General features: G+C 35.0%; 2 protein-coding genes across 2 annotated transcripts; one reads left to right on the forward strand and one right to left on the reverse strand.

Moving 5' to 3' along the window:
- LOC109214415 (protein PMR5-like) lies at positions 3,644-10,522 on the forward strand. The gene is made up of 5 exons (XM_019378335.1): positions 3,644-4,143; positions 4,945-5,116; positions 6,282-6,460; positions 7,171-7,329; positions 9,824-10,522. The coding sequence occupies exons 1-5, from the start codon at positions 3,842-3,844 to the stop codon at positions 10,155-10,157; spliced, it is 1,146 nt and encodes a 381-aa protein (XP_019233880.1). The 5' UTR covers positions 3,644-3,841; the 3' UTR covers positions 10,158-10,522.
- On the reverse strand, positions 11,711-17,314 carry LOC109214425 (asparagine synthetase [glutamine-hydrolyzing]). Its single transcript, XM_019378344.1, has 13 exons — positions 16,968-17,314; positions 15,368-15,506; positions 15,163-15,258; positions 14,569-14,710; positions 14,263-14,453; positions 13,974-14,135; positions 13,661-13,741; positions 13,351-13,572; positions 13,078-13,212; positions 12,910-12,990; positions 12,739-12,825; positions 12,532-12,639; positions 11,711-12,144 (listed from the first exon to the last, which is right to left on the reverse strand). Exons 1-13 carry the CDS (start codon positions 17,045-17,047, stop codon positions 11,896-11,898), a joined length of 1,773 nt encoding a protein of 590 aa, XP_019233889.1. The 5' UTR covers positions 17,048-17,314; the 3' UTR covers positions 11,711-11,895.

The raw sequence follows: 20,743 nt of genomic DNA on the forward strand, positions 1-20,743 counted from the left end.
AGGAACTGTGAAAATACTTTGAGTTTCGATATTATATTATGTGCATACATCTTACACAGATGAATTGATGAACTATATTTGGCATTTATTTGTTTTGTCTTTCCAGGTCATATGCTGTGATGTTTAGAGATTTATCTTCTAGAAGATTTCAAGAGTTAGAGAAGTATTAACGCACTAACTACTGTCTTGTAATATATATTTTTTATGACAATTGTTATTAGACTCAAAATGACACTAGCTTTTGAATTCAAATAGTGTACTTTTTCTTTTATACTGTTTACACTCTAAAATTATGGATTAATTTGATTATTGTGAATTTAACTCAATATATTATGCTTTCTAGAATGAAAATTAGCATATTTTATTAGTACATGGAAAGAGAATGTAGATGTTGCAATCACACTAAATGACAAATAGGCATATATTAGCATTCGCCGATTTGTGCATAATTAACGAAAATAAAAAGGTGTTAAATGCGAAGATAAAAAGCAAATATAGGCATAGTTTTAGTTGCCATTATAATGGCCATTACAACGTCTATTTATAGATAATAAAAAGAATATTTACCGGCCATTACAATAGCCATTAAAACTATGTAAAAGGGTTAGGTGGCAGGTTTAATGGCCATGTTAATTGCCAGTAAATAGTTGCCGGAAAAAGTCAAATGTTTAGCGGCAATAATTGGGACCTTTACCAGCACTCTCTATAATTGCCGCTAAGCCTTTAGCGACGCTAGATGCAACGGCAAATAGTTAATTGCCGGTAAAAGTTTTAGTGGCAATTTTTATTGCTGCTAAATCGCATATTTATTGCCGCTAAAACCCTTTTTTGTTGTAGTGAGTAGTCCTGTTGGCTTCCGCAGGCCCTGGCGTCCCCTTCTATGCATTTCCTTTACTGTTTCATTTGTATCGAAAACAGTTGTATTTCCTTCAGACACCTTACTTGTAGCTAAATCTTAATAGTTCGTGGATTGTGACACCAGATTCTGGGTAGTTGTGTATAAGTATTAAAGCTGTTATGGATTTCTGCGCTTTTCTTTTTACCTTGTTATGACATATTGATGTATATCACTGAAAAACATAAGAATTTGGCTTAATGCTTAATGATCTCTAACGTTGACTTGCCTAGTAAGTAAAATGTTAGGCCCCATCATGGTTCCGACGGTGAAAAATTACGGGTCGTGACATATATATATATATACTTGCCAATTAGTTGCCACCAAATAGCGTGGTGTGTCTACAGAAAACAGTTGGCAAGACAGCTAACTGAGAGCTTAAGTACATAATTTCTATATCAATAATAGAAGGAAAAAAAAATACTTAATTCAGTTTAGAAAATAGTTCTATAAATTATGCACAAAATTGATACTCGAGACAAAACAGGAAAGTATTCACGGGTAAACATAAAAATACTGTCCAATAATTTTTAGAGTTAGATTGTAATTTAATCCAAGTGGATACAATGATGACAAAAGTTTAGTCCAAAATTTCAACTGCTTTAATCAAGGGTTAATAATTGTGATGAAATCAAGGCAATCACAAATCCATCTCCAACAGCCACACCCACCGCTAGTTCACCAACAGACCTACATTGTAACTAACACACGTGAATCATAGGTGTACTATAGTATGATAGTAGTAATTCCCGTTGTTTTCGACTTCAAGTATAAGTGGGCGTTTGGACATAAGAATTGTAAAAAAAATTTAAAAAAAAGAAGTGAAAATGGTATTTGAAAATTAGAGTTATTTTTGGACATAAATATAATTTTAGGTTGTTTTTGAAGTTTTGTGAGTGATTTGAGTGAAAATTTTGAAAAACAGCCTTTTGGAGTTTTCCAAATTTTCGAAAAATTCCAAAATTCATCTTCAAGTGAAAATTGAAATTTTATGGCTAAACAGCGATTTCGAAAAAAGTAAAAAAAATTCGGAAAAAGTGAGTTTTTTTTTTTTTTTATGTTCAAACGGGCTCTAAGAGTATATATTTTAAACTATTTTTAAGTGTATACTAAGTTTAACTTCTACAGAGTAGTATTAAAAGAATCTTTACTTCCCGTAAAAGATAACTTTAGGTAATCACTTTTTTTATCCGATGTCTGATATGCACTTTAGGGTCCAGATTAATCTAGATTTGATCATGTAAGGCCCGTTAAAACGACACTCTATGCCACAAGTTTGCACATTCCTAGGGTTCGAACCAAAAATTTCTGATTAAAGATAGAGGAATCCGATATTCATTTCACCACAACCTTGGGTGGTACAAATAACTATATGTAAAAAGTAAAATTAATTATATGTAATACAAAGCAGACAACATATTATAATAAGTTAAAACACTCCTAGTGTAAACCGTTTTATACTATACGTATATATAAGTCTATCCATATATATTAATATTTCGTACAAGAATTTAAGTCATATATATTGATACACTGTTCTTGCAATTTAATTAGCTGCAGCAAATTATTGCTCCCTCTACCCCCATTTATGTGGAACTTTTCGTTTATTGAGAGTCAATTGACTAATTTTTGAAGCTAAAATAGATTACATTAACTCAACATTTTAAAATTAAAATTTAGATATTTGAAAATCGTATAAAAAGTACTGTAAGTTGAGTATAATTCTTCTCATGTCAATTTAATGAAAAAAATACATTTTAAAATAACGGTCAAAGTTCACATAACTTGAATATGGAAAAACGTAAAGTACCATATAAATTGAGACAGATGAAGTATCTTATTTTCCAGGTTATCATGGCAGGCTTACAATAACTTAACCTATTGTTACATATATCTATTTAACGCAATGTTTTAAAAAACTTACATTGTCAGTGTAAAGAACTTAAAATCTGAGACGGGCCTATGTTGTAAAGACGTAAAAATAGCACGGGCTAGCCAGTTTTCGGACTGGTCATTCAAAATCGCCAGCGTTTGCATAGTCATTGAAAAATAACCACTATTTTGCTGCAACATGGAAAGTTCCGGCATAATATACTGGAGATCAGTGCACCTGTGTATGAACTTTCAGCATATGATGCTGGAACTCCAACACGCGAAAAGTTCCAGTATAATATACTGGAGATTGGAGCACCGGTGCTCCAATCTCCAGTATATTATGCTTGACCGGTATATGATACTGGAACTCCAGTGTATTATACAGGAGTTCTAGTCTATTATACTGGAACTCAAGTATAATATACTGGAGTTCCAGTATACTTATGCTATAATTTCAGTATACTATACTGGAGTTCCAGTATATTATACTGGAGTATTTTTCCGGATTTTGAACAGTGCTTTAGCATAAGTATACTGGAACTCCAGTATATTATACTGGAGTATTTTTCCGGATTTTGAACAGTGCTTTCGTTCATATTTATTTTTACATGAAAAATAGCTAAATTTCGGTTACTTTTGAAACTGTGACTATTTTTGAATGACCACTTGTAAATCTGGCTATTTTTGAATTTCTCCCTGTAAAGACAGAGGTCATCGGCCCTCAAAAAGTTCGGTAAAAATTTCATATATACATATATATATATATAATAGCGATATACATATAAAGTGCATTCGTAACCTTTAAATTCCGGGTCCGTCAGTGCTTAAAACTCGTGATACTTTAGACAGAAAATGTTAAATCCATCCCTGATTCTTGTTCCTAAGTAGTTATCTTCACATGCACACTAAGCAACAAAAATTCCCATTCCTCTGTTGCCCATTCCTCTTCCCTTTATATAATATATATACTACTAAAACACATACATTAATAACATTCTTTCTTCCTTTTCCTCTTTCTTTTCTTCTCTCTGTTGTTATTCTCTGTTAAATCAGTTCCCTTAATTTTCTCCAATGAATCTTCTTTCTTCTATACATTCTTCTTCTTTAATATGTCTTCTTTTACTATATTTTTCTGTAGTTTCATTTGCAGCTTTAAAAAACCATCAAAATCAACATAAAAAGCCAAATCTTTTGGCTAATATATCTTCATGTTCTCTGTTTATGGGTTCATGGGTTTATGATGAAACTTATCCATTATACCAATCTTCTTCTTGTCCAATTATTGATCCACAATTTAATTGCCAGAATTTTGGTCGACCTGATACTGATTATCTTAAATATAGATGGAAACCTGCTAATTGTGATATTCCCAGGTACCTTAAACTCTTTTTTCTTGAATAAAGTTTCATTCTTTGCTTGTTTTATATGTTAGATTTAAGTTATACGGCGTAGCCAGGAATTTTCCAAGAGTGTTCAAACTTGAAAAAAGTGGAAAATTTTTCCGGCAAAAGATGTTCAATATATGTTATACCTTTAAAATCTAATATTTTATCTATATATACAGTATAATTTTTTTACGAAGAATGGTCAATTAATCACGCTTAGGACAAACGTAGCTTTGCTCGTGGACTTATATACATTGTATAATTATTTTTTATACTGTCAGTACAATTTGAGAAGTTTTATCTGTTTACTTGCCTTCTTTTATGTTACTAACTAAAAGCGGATTTCAAAATTTGAGTTTGAAGGGTTCGATCTTTAGCTTTAAAAAAAAGAAAAAAAAGTTTCCATATTTGAATGCTTTTTATCTTAGATTTAAGCTATATACAGTAACAGTATAACTAATTTTTATATTGTTAGTGTAAGTTGATATGTTTTAGCTGTTTACTTACTTTTTCTTTCATGTACCTCAACGTCAGATTCAGAATTTAAACTTGATAAATTCAACTTTTAGGTTCTGCATGTTATACTTTTGAAACTAAGAGTTTAAAATTTAATATTTATTAAAATTTTAGCGATTTACATATATATATATATATATATATATATATATATATATATTTATTTTCTATGTCGAAATATGTATTTGACTTTTAAATTAACTTAATAGTGTAATAACTTCTTCTTTATTTTTGGTTGTTGAACTGTTGGGTTAATTTTGCACTTTTTGGTAGGTTTAATGGGCTGGAGTTTGTGAGGAAAATGAGAGGAAAGACAGTGATGTATGTTGGTGATTCTTTAGGAAGGAACCAATGGCAGTCGTTGATTTGTATGATTTCAGCTGCGGTCCCACGAGCTCGAACACAGATGATCACGGCTGATCCTATCTCTACTTTCAAATTCTTGGTTAGTCTTTTTTCTTCTTTTTTTAATCTTTTTATAATTAATTATGTAGAGGTGGCAAATGAACGAAATTGAGTCAAACAAGTCAAGCCAATAAATGGGTCCTGTCCAAAATTTGCTCATGTGAAAATGGTCGGATCAAATGGATCAAATAATAGATAATAATGTGAAAGTAGCACGGGTTAGTCAGTTTTCGGACTGATAATTGAAAAATAGCCAACGTTTGCAAAGTTATTGAAAAATAATCACTATTTTGTTGCAACACGGAAAGTTCCAGCATAATATACTGGAGATTGGTGCACCTGTATATGAACTTCCAGCATAATATACTAGAACTCCAGCACACGGGAAGTTCTAGCATAATATGCTGGAAATTGGAGTACCTGTGTATGAACTTCCAGCATATGATGCTGGAACTCCAGTATATTATGCTGGAACTCCAGTATATTATGCTGGAAGTTGACATGTAAAAAATACAAACTTTTGAACAGTGTTTTCGTTCAGATTTATCTTTACATGAAAAATGGCTAAATTTCGATTACTTTTGAAAATGTAGCTATTTTTCAATTACTAGTTGTGTCTATATTTTCATTAATGTGATGCTTATGTTTTCCTGAGCCGAGGGTCTATTTGAAACAACCTCTCTATCCTCGCAAGGTAGGGGTAAGGTCTGCGTACACACTACCCTCCCCAGACCCCACGATGTGGGATAATACTGGGTATGTTGTTGTTGTTTTCAATTACCACTTGTCAATCTGGTTATTTTTGAATTTCACCCGATAATAATATCACCATTAGTCCGCGACCAAAACTAGTTATATTTGGTAGCCGTAAAAGTGTATAAAATTTGTATATTTTTTATATATAACATGCATAAATTTATATATATAAAGAATATAGAAAAAAGATACATTTTTTTGCTATTATTTTGACAGCGGCTGTACAGTGTCATTTTTTTCTAATAACTCAACTCGGTTAATATGATGGACCTCTCTTCATTTTTCATTTCTTAAAAAAAAATGTGAACACTAATGTATTTTTCTTAAACACTAAAACATGAGTTAATTTTGCCACCCCTAATTAGTGGTGTTTGTTAACAAAGTAATTGTATGTTTTACTTTTGTACACTAATTTGGTGTTAAAATTGGTGGATTTGGGTAAATGACAGGATTATGGAGTGAGTGTATCATTTTACAGAACACCATATTTGGTAGATATAGATTCAGTACAAGGGAAGAATGTGCTGAGATTGGATGATATAAGTAAGAATTCCAATGCTTGGAAAGGTGTAGATGTTCTCTCTTTCAACACTGGCCATTGGTGGACTCATAAAGGCTCTCTCCAAGGGTAAACATACTGCCCCACATTCACTTTTGGCATTCATTTTTTAGCCTTTTTCTTTTTCTTTAGAATCTTAATTGGGGTATAACCTTTTCCAAAAAAAAAAAAAAAAAAAAAAAAACCTAAGACTAGATTTGAATCAATATATATATAAGATAATAAAGTTTGATGATTGACATGAAATTAAGGGGGAAATGGTTGCAGGTAGGGCGGATCTAGTGCAATGGTTACGGGTTCAAGTGAACTCATAATTTTTTGCCTAGAATCTATATTTGTATTAAAGTTTTCATTTAGTGTATAAGAATATTTAGCTCGATACCGTATATGTTGATCCGATTACTTTTGTATATTTGGGATTGGTGTAAAAACTCATAAACTTAAAGCCCGTTTGGCCAATTTTTTTTCCACTCTTTTGAGAAACTTTCACTTTTTTCGGAATCAGTGTTTGGCTATGAAAATTTTAAATTTCATTAGAAGTTAAATTTCGGAATATTTCAGAAATTTAAATAACTCCAAAAAGTTATTTTTCAAAATTTTCAGTTCAAATCACTGGATAAAATTCAAAAACATTTCCAAATTATATTCATATCTAAACACAACTTTAATTTTCAAATACCATTTTCACTTGATATTTTTTTCTCCATACTTTTTTCTATATTTTACAATTCTTAAATCCAAACGCCCATTTAAAATCTTGAATTCGCCCCTGTATGCAGGTGGGACTACATGGATGCAGGAGGGACATTGTATCAAGATATGAACAGGCTAGTGGCACTAGAGAGAGGCCTAAGGACATGGGCAAGATGGATTGATGCCAATATTGACAAAACTAGAACCAGACTCTTCTTCCAGGGCATTTCACCTACACATTACAAGTATGTCAACTCTCCCCCCCCCCCCCTCCCTCCCTGCTCTGCAAAATTGTTATATGGATCTTCATTTGGAATCGGCTATATAAATTCTCACTAGTTATGTTACTCTCCTTAAGCCCTTCTCGATCTAATATTAAATAATGTTGGACTCGTACAATCTTAAGTAATGGAGCAACACGAGTACCGAAAATTCATATAACTGATCTTAACTTGCCCTGGACTGAAGTATGACATTTGTTGTTCTTGTTTTCCGCAAAATTTGTTGGACTAGTCCCCTTAGTAAATTGTCTAGGGTAAATAGAAAAAACTTTGAGAGAATGTATATTTTTAGCCGATATGTATATTATTACATATAATATACATATTTTATATATTTTTTGGTCGGATATAATTAATTTTGATCGAAGTTTGCCCAAACTTTTGGTGGTTCAGTCCTGTGGGGGCCTAGCCCTAGCCTAGCTGTCATTGACTATCATAGTTTCATAGGTAGCAGTACAAGTTGGACAAAGCCTACATGATTCGAAAGGTATGTTTAATTATAGTAATTTGGATAAGATTTTGAAGAAGGAAATAAATAAATTGTTTGAATTGGAACAAAATATTGTGAAAATTAGCATTTGCTTCAAAATTCTGAATACTTGATTGGAAAACAAAAATTTGTTCAATATTTGGAAAAATTAGTTTTTAACAAAAGACCAAAGAAAATAAGTTTGATCACCAAACAAACTGAAGGTGTTGATTTGACTATCATAATATCACGATGCATGTATTTCATTAATAATTATAATTTTCACATGATTATGTCTCCCGTTGATTGATACTCCCTCCGGTCTAAAATAAGTGATTTTTTTGGATGTTTTCACACAGATTAAGAAATCCACCTTTTAACATTAATTAGCAATGGAATTGACCATATTAACCTTTACTATCTCACATAAACACTCCTAACACATATTCCAACACTATTTACTCCAAGGACAATGTAGGAAAAAAATGATTAATTCATTCTTGAAATCTAGAAAAATCATTAGACCACAAGAAAAATGCCAAAAAATCACTTATTTTGGACCGGAGGGAGTAGTTAAATAAATTTGTGTATTATATCGTTGATCTTTGTTCGCGAAGCCACATTGCAAAAATTACTTTCCAAAAACTATTTCTAGACGAAAAATGTTTTTCCAATTAAAAACTAAATAAAATTAAATCCAAGCACCGGTTTCTTAGATTGAATTCTTATTTACCTTCATGATTTGCATAAATATAAAAAAATACCTATTATAATTTCAATATTTATTCCACACTAGTATGTGTATAAGCTATATATAGTACTTGTACAATAGAGGACATGATGAATAGATGTTCGGACAAGGTGAGGTAAAGTGAGTTGTCAACACCGTTTTGTTTGTTGGACTATAATAATACTACAATAGAGTCTTAAAGTAGGGATATTTACCTAAATAAGTCGAATTTACTGTTTAATTTTCCTAATCGATATACATAGATTATATATTAATTGCACAGAATTATACACGCACACATGTATATATATCAAAATTATTTTTAATTTAATCGATTAGGTGAGCGATTATTTAGGTTAATTTTTCTACAAACAAATATAAGGCAAATATTAGCCCATTGTAGTTGGTGGAATATTGGCATATGATCAAGTACTTTCCTCACATGTGGGATCTTCAAAGCTCAATGGCCTGATAGACAATTATGCACTACTAAAATAATACTCCTACTATTTACATGTGAAATTGCAGACTTAGAATAAATAAATAAATATATGTCACTCTTTAATAATTTAAACTTTTACATAAACTTCTCATCACAATCTTATATAGTATCAAAGTTAGCAAAAATGATTAGAATTTGAATGATATTTCGTATCTCAACCAACTTTTTACTTATATCAAATGTGTGTTTGATTTCTGGAAAAGAACCAAACCCACACTTGTTGTAGATAAATAAAGGAATTATTACGCAAATAGCTGGACAAATTCATTGTTTATTTGTTTTAGCCAGTATATATAGATTACACATTGATTATACCCAGTTATACACATAGTATATATGAATTATACATATATTATACATTCGCTAGCTATTTTTAGTTTAAGAGATTAGGTGGGCGGCTAATTGGGTTAATTCTTCAAAAATATTAAACAATAGTGTTCTATCTTCACAATTTGAAATTTTAGTTGAAGCACTTAATACAATCTTATTAACAAAGAGCAGATTGGTATAGTAAACCCATGTTTAGGTGGGGTTCGAGGAAGAGCCGAACCAGATAGAATTTATTAATTATACATAGCATTATCTTGCATTTTAACAAGAGGATGTTTCCTGGATGATAACTCTGGACATTGCGCCAAGGCTTCCCTTTGGTTAACACAATAGAATATGACATAATAATTTGTCCATTGAGACGGTTTACGCAATACAATGAATGATATGATATGATGATATACTAACACTTCGTCAATTATGGCAGCCCAAGCGATTGGACCACCGGCACATCGGTGGCGACGACGAGAAGTTGTTACGGCGAGACCGTGCCGATGACCGGCACGGCGTATCCGGGCACGTACCCGGATCAAATGAAGGTGTTGCAGACAGTAATAAGGGACATGAACAACCCTCCTTTTCTATTGGACATAACATTTCTATCAGCAATGAGAAAAGATGCACACCCTTCTATCTATAGTGGTGCACTCACCTCTGAACAAAGAGCAAATCCTGATCATTCTGGTGATTGTAGTCATTGGTGTCTTGCTGGTTTGCCTGATACTTGGAACCAACTTTTTTACACTGCCCTTTTCTTTTAGCATTTGGTATATTTGGTTCCTTTCGGGGACGTCTGATAAAATTGGAACGATACAGAAAAGATTAGCATGGCTCCTACGCAAGAATGACACGCACAAATCAAGACTCGTGGTATATTTCCTCTTTTTTCTTTTTTCTTGTTGCTTTATATGTTTTGCTCACAATTGATGCAATTCATTTTAGGACACCTTTACAAAGATCAAACATGTACTTGAGTAAAGTTTCATTTCTTGTTGGTGTAAATGCTTAACAAATATATCTTAGCTTGTTCATTTTGTAATTATTGATCACTTCTTGTGATTCAATTTTATTGAACTTGGGCTATCTGTGTCAAAATAACAGATTTCATGTGATCCATTTCAAAGTCTAATTTGATTTATATCCATTCAATTGGTAAGCCAATCTATCCATTGTGATTTTGACCATTGCTTCCATTTGCAAGCATTCTTTTGTTGAATTGTTCCCTTCTTGACAACAACAACAACGACCAGTGAAATTCCACTAGTGGGGTCTGGGGAGGGTAGTGTGTACGCAGACCTTATCCCTACCTCGAAGTACTAAAGAGGCTGTTTCCGAAAGACCCTCGGCTCAAGAAGACAAAAAAATAAAAGGAGACAATATCAGTAACACAGAAATCATAGGAAAAATAGGAACAACATGAAATCCAGAAGAAAGATGCAAAGCAAAAGCGAAAGAGTAACCCTACCAAACTAGTCTCACAAAGTTATGAAGTAAGGCAAGACTCAACTGCCTCCTAACCTACAACCCTAATACTCGACCTCCACATGTTCCTATCAAGTGCCATGTCCTCGGAAATCTGAAGCCTCACCATATCCTGCCTGATCACCTCCCCCCAATACTTCTTAGGTCGCCCTCCTTGACCAGTGGTCCAAGAAAAATATGCCGTCTTTCTAGAAGTGCATAATTGTCACGGGCCAAATAGAACCAGATCTAAAATTTAAACCTAACAGATTTATAACTTTGTGTCTTCGAAATTATCGGTTCAAACCTTAATATATGCAAAACCTTCTTGTTGTTTTCACATAGATGCACATATACATCAATTATATAAGCGAAAATATTGAATTCAGTTAAACTCATATTCAAAACTATAAGTCCCGACGCGAGGGCAGCCAATAGGAAATGAATAGTGGAACTGCTAGTTGTACTATTGAGAGAAGTCGTGATCTCATCTTGCTCAGCTCACATCATTTTAGAGTGTTTGAGAAGCTGGGGGTGCTGAGCTCACATCATTTTAGAGTGTTTGAGAAGCTGGGGGTGCTGGGCGGGCGGGTGGGGGCAGTGGCGAACGTACATGGTGGCAAGCGGGTTCAACTGAACCCGCTTCATCAAAAAATATTACTGTGTATATGTATAAATTACGATTGAAGCTGCGTAAATTTTGTATAAATATTTTATTTGAACCCACTTGACAACTACTATTTTACGACTAAAGTTATGTACTTCTAAAATTGACCCGCTTGCATAAAATCCTGGGTCCGCCACTGGGTAGGGATAGGGGGTGAGGGGTGGGGAAGAGCACAAAGTTCACATATATACATTAACCCTCCATATATGATCTTGATTTTTATTCTAGTCTTACATTTACTCGGTTCTCTTTTATGCAGCAGGATATCTAAAAGACATGCTGCTCTTTTCCTATAATAATGATAATAAACAATAAAAATAATAACAATATTTCAAACATGTAGTAGTAATGAAGACAATAGTAGACTAATGCTAGCTCCTTATTGTGAGCTCTGCAGCAGCACCCACTCCTACCATCCTCGGCACATTATCGATGATCGTTGTGTCCAAATACCCATTACCAACATCGGGTAGATGATCGTCATAAGCCGAGTTATGTACACCGATTGCAGCCCTACCGGAAGGATCAAGATTGTTCGACCAAGAAGCATCCCACTCAATAGCTTTAGCCGTGCTGCAAGCTATACTCGGTCCTCCAGGAACTGTTAGCCTCGCCGAATTCTGCAAATCCAACAATAGTAACAACATGGTTTAAAAATTGACTTACTGTACTGTTGGGCTAAAACGGTCCAAAGATAACATTAACATGGTGTGATATTGTCCGCTTTGGGCCAAGCCCGCATGATTTTTCCCAAAAGGCCTCACACCATTAAGAGTATCCAACTCCTTATAAGTAGAATCTTTTTGTGGCTTCCTCGTGACGGAATATACCAAGCTAAATCTTCTTTTTTAGAACCACAACTTAGTAAAGTAGGCGAAGTAGCAAGACGAGTGAACGAACATGCTTTAACCAGTAGTAAATACTTTTTCCAAGGAGAAAAAACACCTCCTTTATTTTTTATGTTTCCATTTAAGAGATATATGATTTTAATCTCTCGCAACAAGTACCTGTGGGAAGAACCTCTCAAAAATCATCCTGTAATAGTATGCTTCCTTTGTAGTTGGAGTGTTGTGAGGGAAGATATGTGCAGCATTAAGCATCATCCTATCAGTCACCTGAGAGAAAAGAATTGTTTCCGAGATCAGCTGACAGCAAAACAAACGAATATTGGATGATAAACGATGTAATAGTTCTGGATTTATTTAGAAGCTTACATGTTGTTCAGCATGTGCTTTCAGCCCATCGATCCAACTATAGCCTACACCATCACTGAATTGTTCTTTTTGCCGGTACAGAATATGCTGCAGAGTGCATAACAGAACAAACATGTTAGTTTTGATCCATAATTATTGGCGAATCGATAGGAAAAATACAACTTTGTGGACCTTTGGGAGATAGGGTTGCTCCTCATCATCAAAAGCCTTCCTAAGAACCCACTTCTCGATCCTACCTTGATCGTGTTTAATCTGAAACGATGAAAAACAAGTTATAGAGAGCGTGCATATTCAGTTATAGTTCTTGTCTTATTGACAAAATGGAGATCGGTTTCTTACCATCTTCCATTCTGGATCGATACTCATAGCGACGTTGATGAACTCTTTATCCAGAAATGGTACTCTAGCTTCTAAGCCCCACGCTGATGTTGCCTTATTTGCTCTCAAACAGTCATATTGGTGAAGCGCTTTTATCTGCATACGAGTGAAAGAACAGGATTAACATTTCTTAACTCATCCCATCTCTCGAATTATAGCAATTTATTCCAACCTGAGACAAACAAAAGACAAGGAGAATCAGACTTGCCAAGGGAGCCGATGTGTTTTTATTACCTTGTGACATGTCTCCACGTGGAATTCTTCCTTGTTCGGAGCCTTGTGGAAGTACAAGTAGCCGCCAAACAGTTCATCTGATCCTTCCCCCGATATTACCATCTTCACTCCAAGTGATTTAATCTTACGCGATATAAGGAACATAGGAGTGCTTGCTCTGATCGTTGTTACATCGTATGTCTCGATATGGTAAATAACATCTTCAATAGCATCAATTCCATCCTGCAAAACATGAACACTTGTTGCTTTCTAGGAGGAAAACAGAAGAGACTCACATGAATAAATCGAAGTAGCAACACGATTTACAAACCTGAACTGTGAAGGTGAACTCGTGGTGAACGGTTCCCAAATAGTCAGCAACTTCTCTTGCAGCCTTGAGATCTGGTGAGCCCTGTTAGTCAGAAGAAAAACAGAAATTGGTATCTATTTTCTATTACAAAGTCTCAAGACCAAAGGCGAGTCCAGTATCTAGCGTCAATGGGCTCAGAATGAGTGTTTTATTATATGTATACTTCTTATATTTTCTTGGATTTGTATATATGGTTCGAGCCAAAAGCAATGAGTTAAGTTGAACCCACAAAACCCGCCCCAAATATGTCTCCGCTCAGGATTGATAGTCTGACCTCGAGACCAACACAGAAGGAATGAAGCTGTGCTCCCCATTGCTTAGCAGCTTTCGTTCCAGCCAAGTAGCGGGCAGTGACAGAAGCAACCAAAGACGAATCAAGTCCCCCGGAGAGCAGAACACCAAAGGGGACATCGGTCATCAACCGTTTGATAACAGCCTGCAAAATTAACAACCACTCCTTATAGCCAAGATCGTTTGTACAGACAAAACTTTTTGAGTGCTTAAAACCAAAGTCGAGAGGAAAACATCCTAGATAGTACACTAGATTCATTAACAAGCCTCACATTTTCGAAGGCACGTCTCAGAACTAAGGGGTCGTAAGGATTTGATGGAACAGCCTCAGAGAACCATTGAGGATTGTACCATCTCCTAAACCCGCCATTCTTGCTCGAGTACAAGTGCCCGGGAGGGAAAACTTCAAAATGTTCACAATCATCATTTAATCCCTTTAGCTCAGAAGATATCCACACAGAGCCTGAGACATAAAAACACGACGTAATACCGAATAACATATATCAAGATTCTTCAAAAGTAAATTGGAATAGCTTCAGTTTTAATTTCTAACTGGAAAATTGTATATAAAATCTTACCATCAAGTCCCCAACCAATATATAGGGGAGTAATTCCAATCGCATCACGAGCAGCAAGAAAGCTGTTATCGCGCGTATCCAACAATACAAAAGAGAACACCCCATCCAACATGTCCACAAAATTTTCTCCATATTCTTCATACTGATCAATACATATCCTTAGTGAGACTTTGTTAAATTTTTCTAATTTACAAGAACATATTTTCTAGAGCCTGTTCGTTTAACTGATTAAAAGTAGTTGATAAGAATCAAGTGCTAAAATAACATTATGAATGAATCGTTACGTGTTTGGATGTTGAAATTGATAATACGTGCTTATAAGCTCATTCAACTTATAAGCTTACCCAAACATCCGAAATCCCTAATATAATTACTGGCCTAAGTTGAAGGGGAGCCTTTGCTTAACTGGTAAAGTTGATGGCATGTGATCAGGAGGTCACGGGTTCGAGAGCTGGAAACAGCCTCTTACAGAAATGCAGGGTAAGGCTGTGAATAATAGACCCTTGTGGTCTGGCCCTTCTCCGGACCCCACGCATAGCGGGAGCTTAGTTCACAGGCCTAAGTTGGTTGACGAGTAAAGTAAACTAAACTCACAAGATGTGCAATAACATCACAGTCACTTCCAGTTCTGAACTTGTGATTAGGCATAAGATTACGAAGTTTCTCATGATTGTAAATCTCTCCATTGACCTGCAACATTTGGCACACAATCAATAATCAAATATACAAATTTTCAGCCATAAGTAGTCCAAACAAGGCAATCGTCAAAAAAAAAAGGAAGTAAATTAGAGGCACTCACTGTAACAACAATCGTCTTATCTTGATTAAAGAGAGGCTGATCACCAGAAGCAGGATCGATAATTGCTAAACGTTGATGTGCTAAGTAAAAATCACCATGTTGATATATTCCACTCCAATCTGGTCCTCGATGCTTCAACCTATGCGATCAAATAGTTACCAAAATTCAAATATTTGTTTCAATTACAAAAGGCTATTGTACTGTCACATGCAAAGGTGGATCCAGGATTTAATCTTGATCGGTTTGACATATAAAGATTTTAAAACCGAACTCGTTGTAGTTTTAAAATTAAGGTTTTAGATTATTGAAATTTTAGTGATTTTTCACAAATATATTTATACTAGGTTCAGATGACCTTGGTACGTAAGAGTTGCATGCGTCACTCGTCACAACTCGGAGGCAAATGGAGCACCGAGTTCAATGAGTTCAACTGAACTGAAATGTTTGACACGGAATACTAAAATATATGTGAAAAAATCACTAAAAAAATACTCCTCTGTCCCATTTTATGTGTCATACTTTCCTTTTTAGTCTGTCCCAAAAAGATATCATACTTCCTTAATTAGAAATAATTTAACTTTAAAATTCCTACTTTACCCCTAACGAAATGATTCACAACCACACACATATTTATAATTTGTTTTAGATTACAAGTTTCAAAAGTCTTCCATCTTTCTTAAACTCCATGACGAGTCAAACATCGCCATATAAATTGGAACGGCTGGAGTAGCAAATATTAAATTCTAAAATCATAGATTTAAAAGTATAATAAGTATAGTAATAAGAGTCTTAAAAGATTGAATTCATCACGTATAAAGTACTTGTGATAAAGTGTATCATGGCTTTTGCCATCAACATCATGAACAGGTCATGGTGACTGTTGGTCCAAGAAATTTTAATAATCAATAATCTATAGAATTAGGTCCCAGGCTAGGAATAATGTATCCATCAATTAAGTCTTAATCTTGTTTTAAATTCAAGTAGCCAAACAATCACTGCCAACTGATCAGGTCAGTTACATCAACATAAACTCAATTAGTTTAGCTTATTATTCATAAAGAAATTAGAGTAATGCAAGAACATTAAAACAAATGGGGCACATCAGACAAATATGCAACATAAGCTCTACTAGGATAAACTCGGGTTGAACTGAATCTATTACTTTTAAGTCAAATAATATTTATGTATTAATAAATTTGAAATACATAAGCTCTAATTAAATTCTGAATTTGTCTCATGCCAGTGCCGTATTTCAGGTATATCAACATAAGACGTACTCTATATTGGGCAGCTCGGTGCACAAAACATCCCGCATTCATGTAGGGTTCGTGAAAGGGCCGTATCCCAAAGGCCAAAGAGTGTGATGTAGACACTCTAATGTAAGCATTAGTGGATGCTTTCACGACTCGAATCTGAGCTATAGGTCACATGGAGACGGCTTTACCGTTGTTCCAGGCTCACGTTCACTCTATTACTTTAGCCTATTATTTATAAAGGAACTAAAGCAATGCAAGAACACTAAATGAAAAAAAATGAACAAAAAGGTGACAGTAGAATAACATGATAGAGTAATAAAATAAGAAAAGAAAGGGGAAATTGCCTGCGAGAGAGCTCAAGAACTCGAACCCTTTTGGCCTGAGAATCATCTGAACAATCCAACAAAGCCAAAATTCCACACATGATTGATCACTACTTTTTTTGTTTTGTACACCCTATTTTTTACTCTTTTTTTCCCCAACAAGATAAAAAAAAGTAAAAACTATATCCAATATAGATAACTTTATATCCAATAAAGCTCTACTAATAGAAGTAGTAAAATAGATAACAAAAAGAAAGAGAAAAAGGGAGAGAAATATGGGAAGATAGTTATAAATTTGCAGGATTTTGGGATAGAAGAACACGTAATTAAAGAAGGTAAAATGATAAATACACAAAAGATGAACGTGGAATTCTGTAAATGAGCCAAAATGACCACCGAATTTATAGGAGTTTTCATGCGTGGACAAACAAGTTAACTACGTCATTTCTAGCGGCGACGTTTTCTTTGCTTAATTTCTTTCGCTTTCATCCTATTTTGGATTTATCTAAGTGATTGATTAAGTTATATCTACTTATATTTAAAGAGTTTATTATTAGACTATCGGTGAATTTTAACTTGTGATAGCATTAGCCAATTGTTACGGTCCGAAATTCACTATAGATCGTGATGGCATCTAACGTCGTCGTCAGACAAACCAATGTTGATTTATCAATTTATTTACTCATTTTATTACTTTTAAAATCATAATTTCCATTAATTTAACAGTATGAAATAGAATTTTCAGGGTAAAATAATGATAACAATTACAATAACGAACAATCCGTAGGAACCCCCAAAACCCGGTGTCACAAGCGCATGAGCATTTTCTAAGGAGTACAGTAATAATACATCTGTCCAGAATGTAAATAAGACATGATAAAATAAATAGTACAATAGAGACTCGGCGGACTGTGATGCGTAGCCCGAGTTGCAGCTCACATAAAGTCTCCTCAACCGATGCGCCTACGCGCCAAGGTGATCACCAAATGAACCTGTCAGATCCTGGATATTTAGTGCAGAAGTGCAACATGAGTACGTAAATCAACGCGTACCCAGTAAGTATCTAGCCTAACCCCGGAGAAGTAGTGACGAGGGGTCGACATTGACACTTACTAGAGGTCCGTAAAATAATACAATAATTCCTAACAGATATGAAGTCCACGGAAATAGTGGGGTACATATGAAAATTTCATAATCTTCCAAATATTCCTTTAAAATATAAATTCCTCTATCTCGTATTTTACTTTAATATCTCCGAAAATGCCAAGTGTAAGTATCAGATAAATAAGGAATACCATATAAAATGCAGGCATCAGTGGAAGGTTTATCTCGAGAATATTCAAACTACTAGCGATATAACGTATGATTCCGCCGAGGTCGTAGGGCCCGATCCAGAATAACGTGTAAACTGCCGAGGGTCGTGTGGCACGAACCATAGATGCATCTATATACTGCCGAGGCATTCGGCCCACTCCACAAGAAAAGGAAGGAAGTTGCCGAATTACAAGATACGTGTTTACAATATAGTACATGAGCACAATAATAAGTACACCCCTTTACATTTATCAAATATCTTGGCAACAATTCAAGGTAATAAAGCTCGGCCTAATATATTTATTTGTTTTCCAAATCCATTTTCAGTTAAAATTTTAATTAATTAAACAAGCAAAGTGAGTCCAAACAATTTCAAATATTATTTGATAAAGTCCTAAGTCTTCCCGGACATAAGCATGCTTTAGCTACGTACGGACTCTTGTCACCTCGTGCGTACGTAGCACCCACAACTAGTTGTACATAATAATAAATATCACCTAGGGGGTAGTTTCCCCCTCACAAGGTTAGACATGAGACTTACCTCGCTCTGCAGTTCCATAACCGGCTCCAACGTCTCTCTAACACCTCAACTCCAAGCCAAACGTTTCGAAACTAGTCAAACAACGTGCAAATTAATCAAAATATACTCCAATGCTTACAATTTAACAATTTAAAATGATTCCAAACTCTGCTCGAAAAGTCAATAAAGCCAACCCTCGGCCCACATGCCCGGATTCCAAAACAATACTCCAAACTCAAATATATAATTTATTTTCAATCCCATGTCCAATTTCGTGGTCAAAATCCAAAAATACCAATTTCTAGGTTTTTCTTCAAAATCTCAAATTTCTACTCATTTTCATGTTTAAATCCATGTATACTTCATATATTTAACTCACAATGAATGAAAATAACTTACCCCATAATAGATGATGAAATCTCCTCTTCAAAAGTTCCAAAAATCGCCCAACCAAGTGAAAAATGAGTGAGAATGAGCCAAATCCCGTATTAAATCTAATCTACCCAGGCCCGCTCTTCTTCGTGATCGCGGGAAGACCATCACGAACGCGAAGGCCAAAAATCACAGCCTCCAAATTAACTCTACGCGTTCGTTACCTTCATGTTGCGTTTGCGATGCCTACTGCCCCTCGCCCTTCGCGTTCGCGTAGGAAGCGTCGCGTTCGTGAAGGCTAAACCGCTCTAGGGCCCAGCTCCCATTCCTTTTCCGCGTTTGTGACCGTCCTGTCGCGTTCGCATAGGCTGTTCCAGGTTCCCTTCTGCATTTGCGGCCCTGGTGACGCGTTCGCGAAGAACAAAAATCCAGCAGCCCAAGCTCCTTTTTCGCTAACGCGGGAGAATCTTCGTGTTCGCGAAGAACAACACCAGACACTAGCACCATCACCAGCACCAGCAACTCGGCCAAATTTGGTCCGAAACTACCCCGAAACACACCCGAGCCCCACGGGACCCCGTCCAATCACACCAACCAGTTCCATAACATAACATGGACCTGCTCGAGGCCTCAAATCACATCAAGCAACATCCATATTACGAATCGACGACCAAATTCCTTCTTTAAACATTCAAACTTCCAAACTTCGACGAACGCATCCGAACCCTATCAAAACACACCGGAATGACGCCAAACCTTTCGCACAAGACATAATCACAATTTGAACCTATTCCGAGCCTCGGAACCTCAAACGGACATCGATAACATCAAAATATACTTCAAACCAAACTTATGAAATTCTAGAACTTCCAAAATGCCAACTTTCTTCAATAAGCGCCGAAATGCTCCCAGACCACCCGATACTCAATCCGAACATACGTCCAAGTTCGATATCATCATACGAACCTATTGGAACCTTCAAATCCCGATTCCGAGTTCGCTTACTCAAAATTCAAACGCTAGTCAATTCTTCCAACTTAAAGCTTCCGAAATTAGAATTTTCTTCCTAGATCAAACTCCGAACTTCCCAAAATTCAATTCCGACCATACGTAAATGTCATAATACCTGAAGTGAAGCTACTCATGACCTCAAACCGTAGAATGACGCGCAAGAGCTCAAAATGACCGATCGGATCGTTACACTAATATTAACATTTTGCCATACCAAGACCTAGGTGATGGGCCGGGAATGGCCCTGGTCGAAGTCATGGTGGAACGTGACATATATTTTTATTAGTTTAGTAAAGAAATAAAGTTGCATTATTGCTATCCAATAATTAATTTAATTGTTTAAATACTTTTTACATCATCATTATATAGAATTTAAACTCGTATATGCATCGATAGTATTAAGATTTTTTTTAATTATCGGTGAATTTTAATCTGTGATAGCAGGATAAATATATTATTTTTAACAGGATACCAATTAACATTTATCAAGAGACTTTTTATAATTATTACCTAATAATAGGTTATTGTATTGTATAATCTATTTCTTTTGTGTTCAATTAATAATACTAGTTCCTAACAT

The sequence above is a fragment of the Nicotiana attenuata genome, chromosome 2, assembly GCF_001879085.1.
Source record: "Nicotiana attenuata strain UT chromosome 2, NIATTr2, whole genome shotgun sequence".
NCBI lineage: Eukaryota > Viridiplantae > Streptophyta > Magnoliopsida > Solanales > Solanaceae > Nicotiana > Nicotiana attenuata.

Excerpts from the sequence above, each read along its gene's own strand:
- LOC109214415 (XM_019378335.1), top strand. The coding sequence starts at position 3,842 with ATGAATCTTCTTTCTTCTATACATTCTTCTTCTTTAATATGTCTTCTT. Across the intron at positions 4,144-4,944 it reads GCTAATTGTGATATTCCCAG|GTTTAATGGGCTGGAGTTTG; the intron begins GTACCTTAAACT and ends ACTTTTTGGTAG. Across the intron at positions 7,330-9,823 it reads ATTTCACCTACACATTACAA|CCCAAGCGATTGGACCACCG; the intron begins GTATGTCAACTC and ends CAATTATGGCAG.
- LOC109214425 (XM_019378344.1), bottom strand. The coding sequence starts at position 17,047 with ATGTGTGGAATTTTGGCTTTGTTGGATTGTTCAGATGATTCTCAGGCC. Across the intron at positions 14,454-14,568 it reads TATTGGTTGGGGACTTGATG|GCTCTGTGTGGATATCTTCT; the intron begins GTAAGATTTTAT and ends TTTATGTCTCAG. Across the intron at positions 13,742-13,973 it reads CCTTCTGTGTTGGTCTCGAG|GGCTCACCAGATCTCAAGGC; the intron begins GTCAGACTATCA and ends TCTGACTAACAG.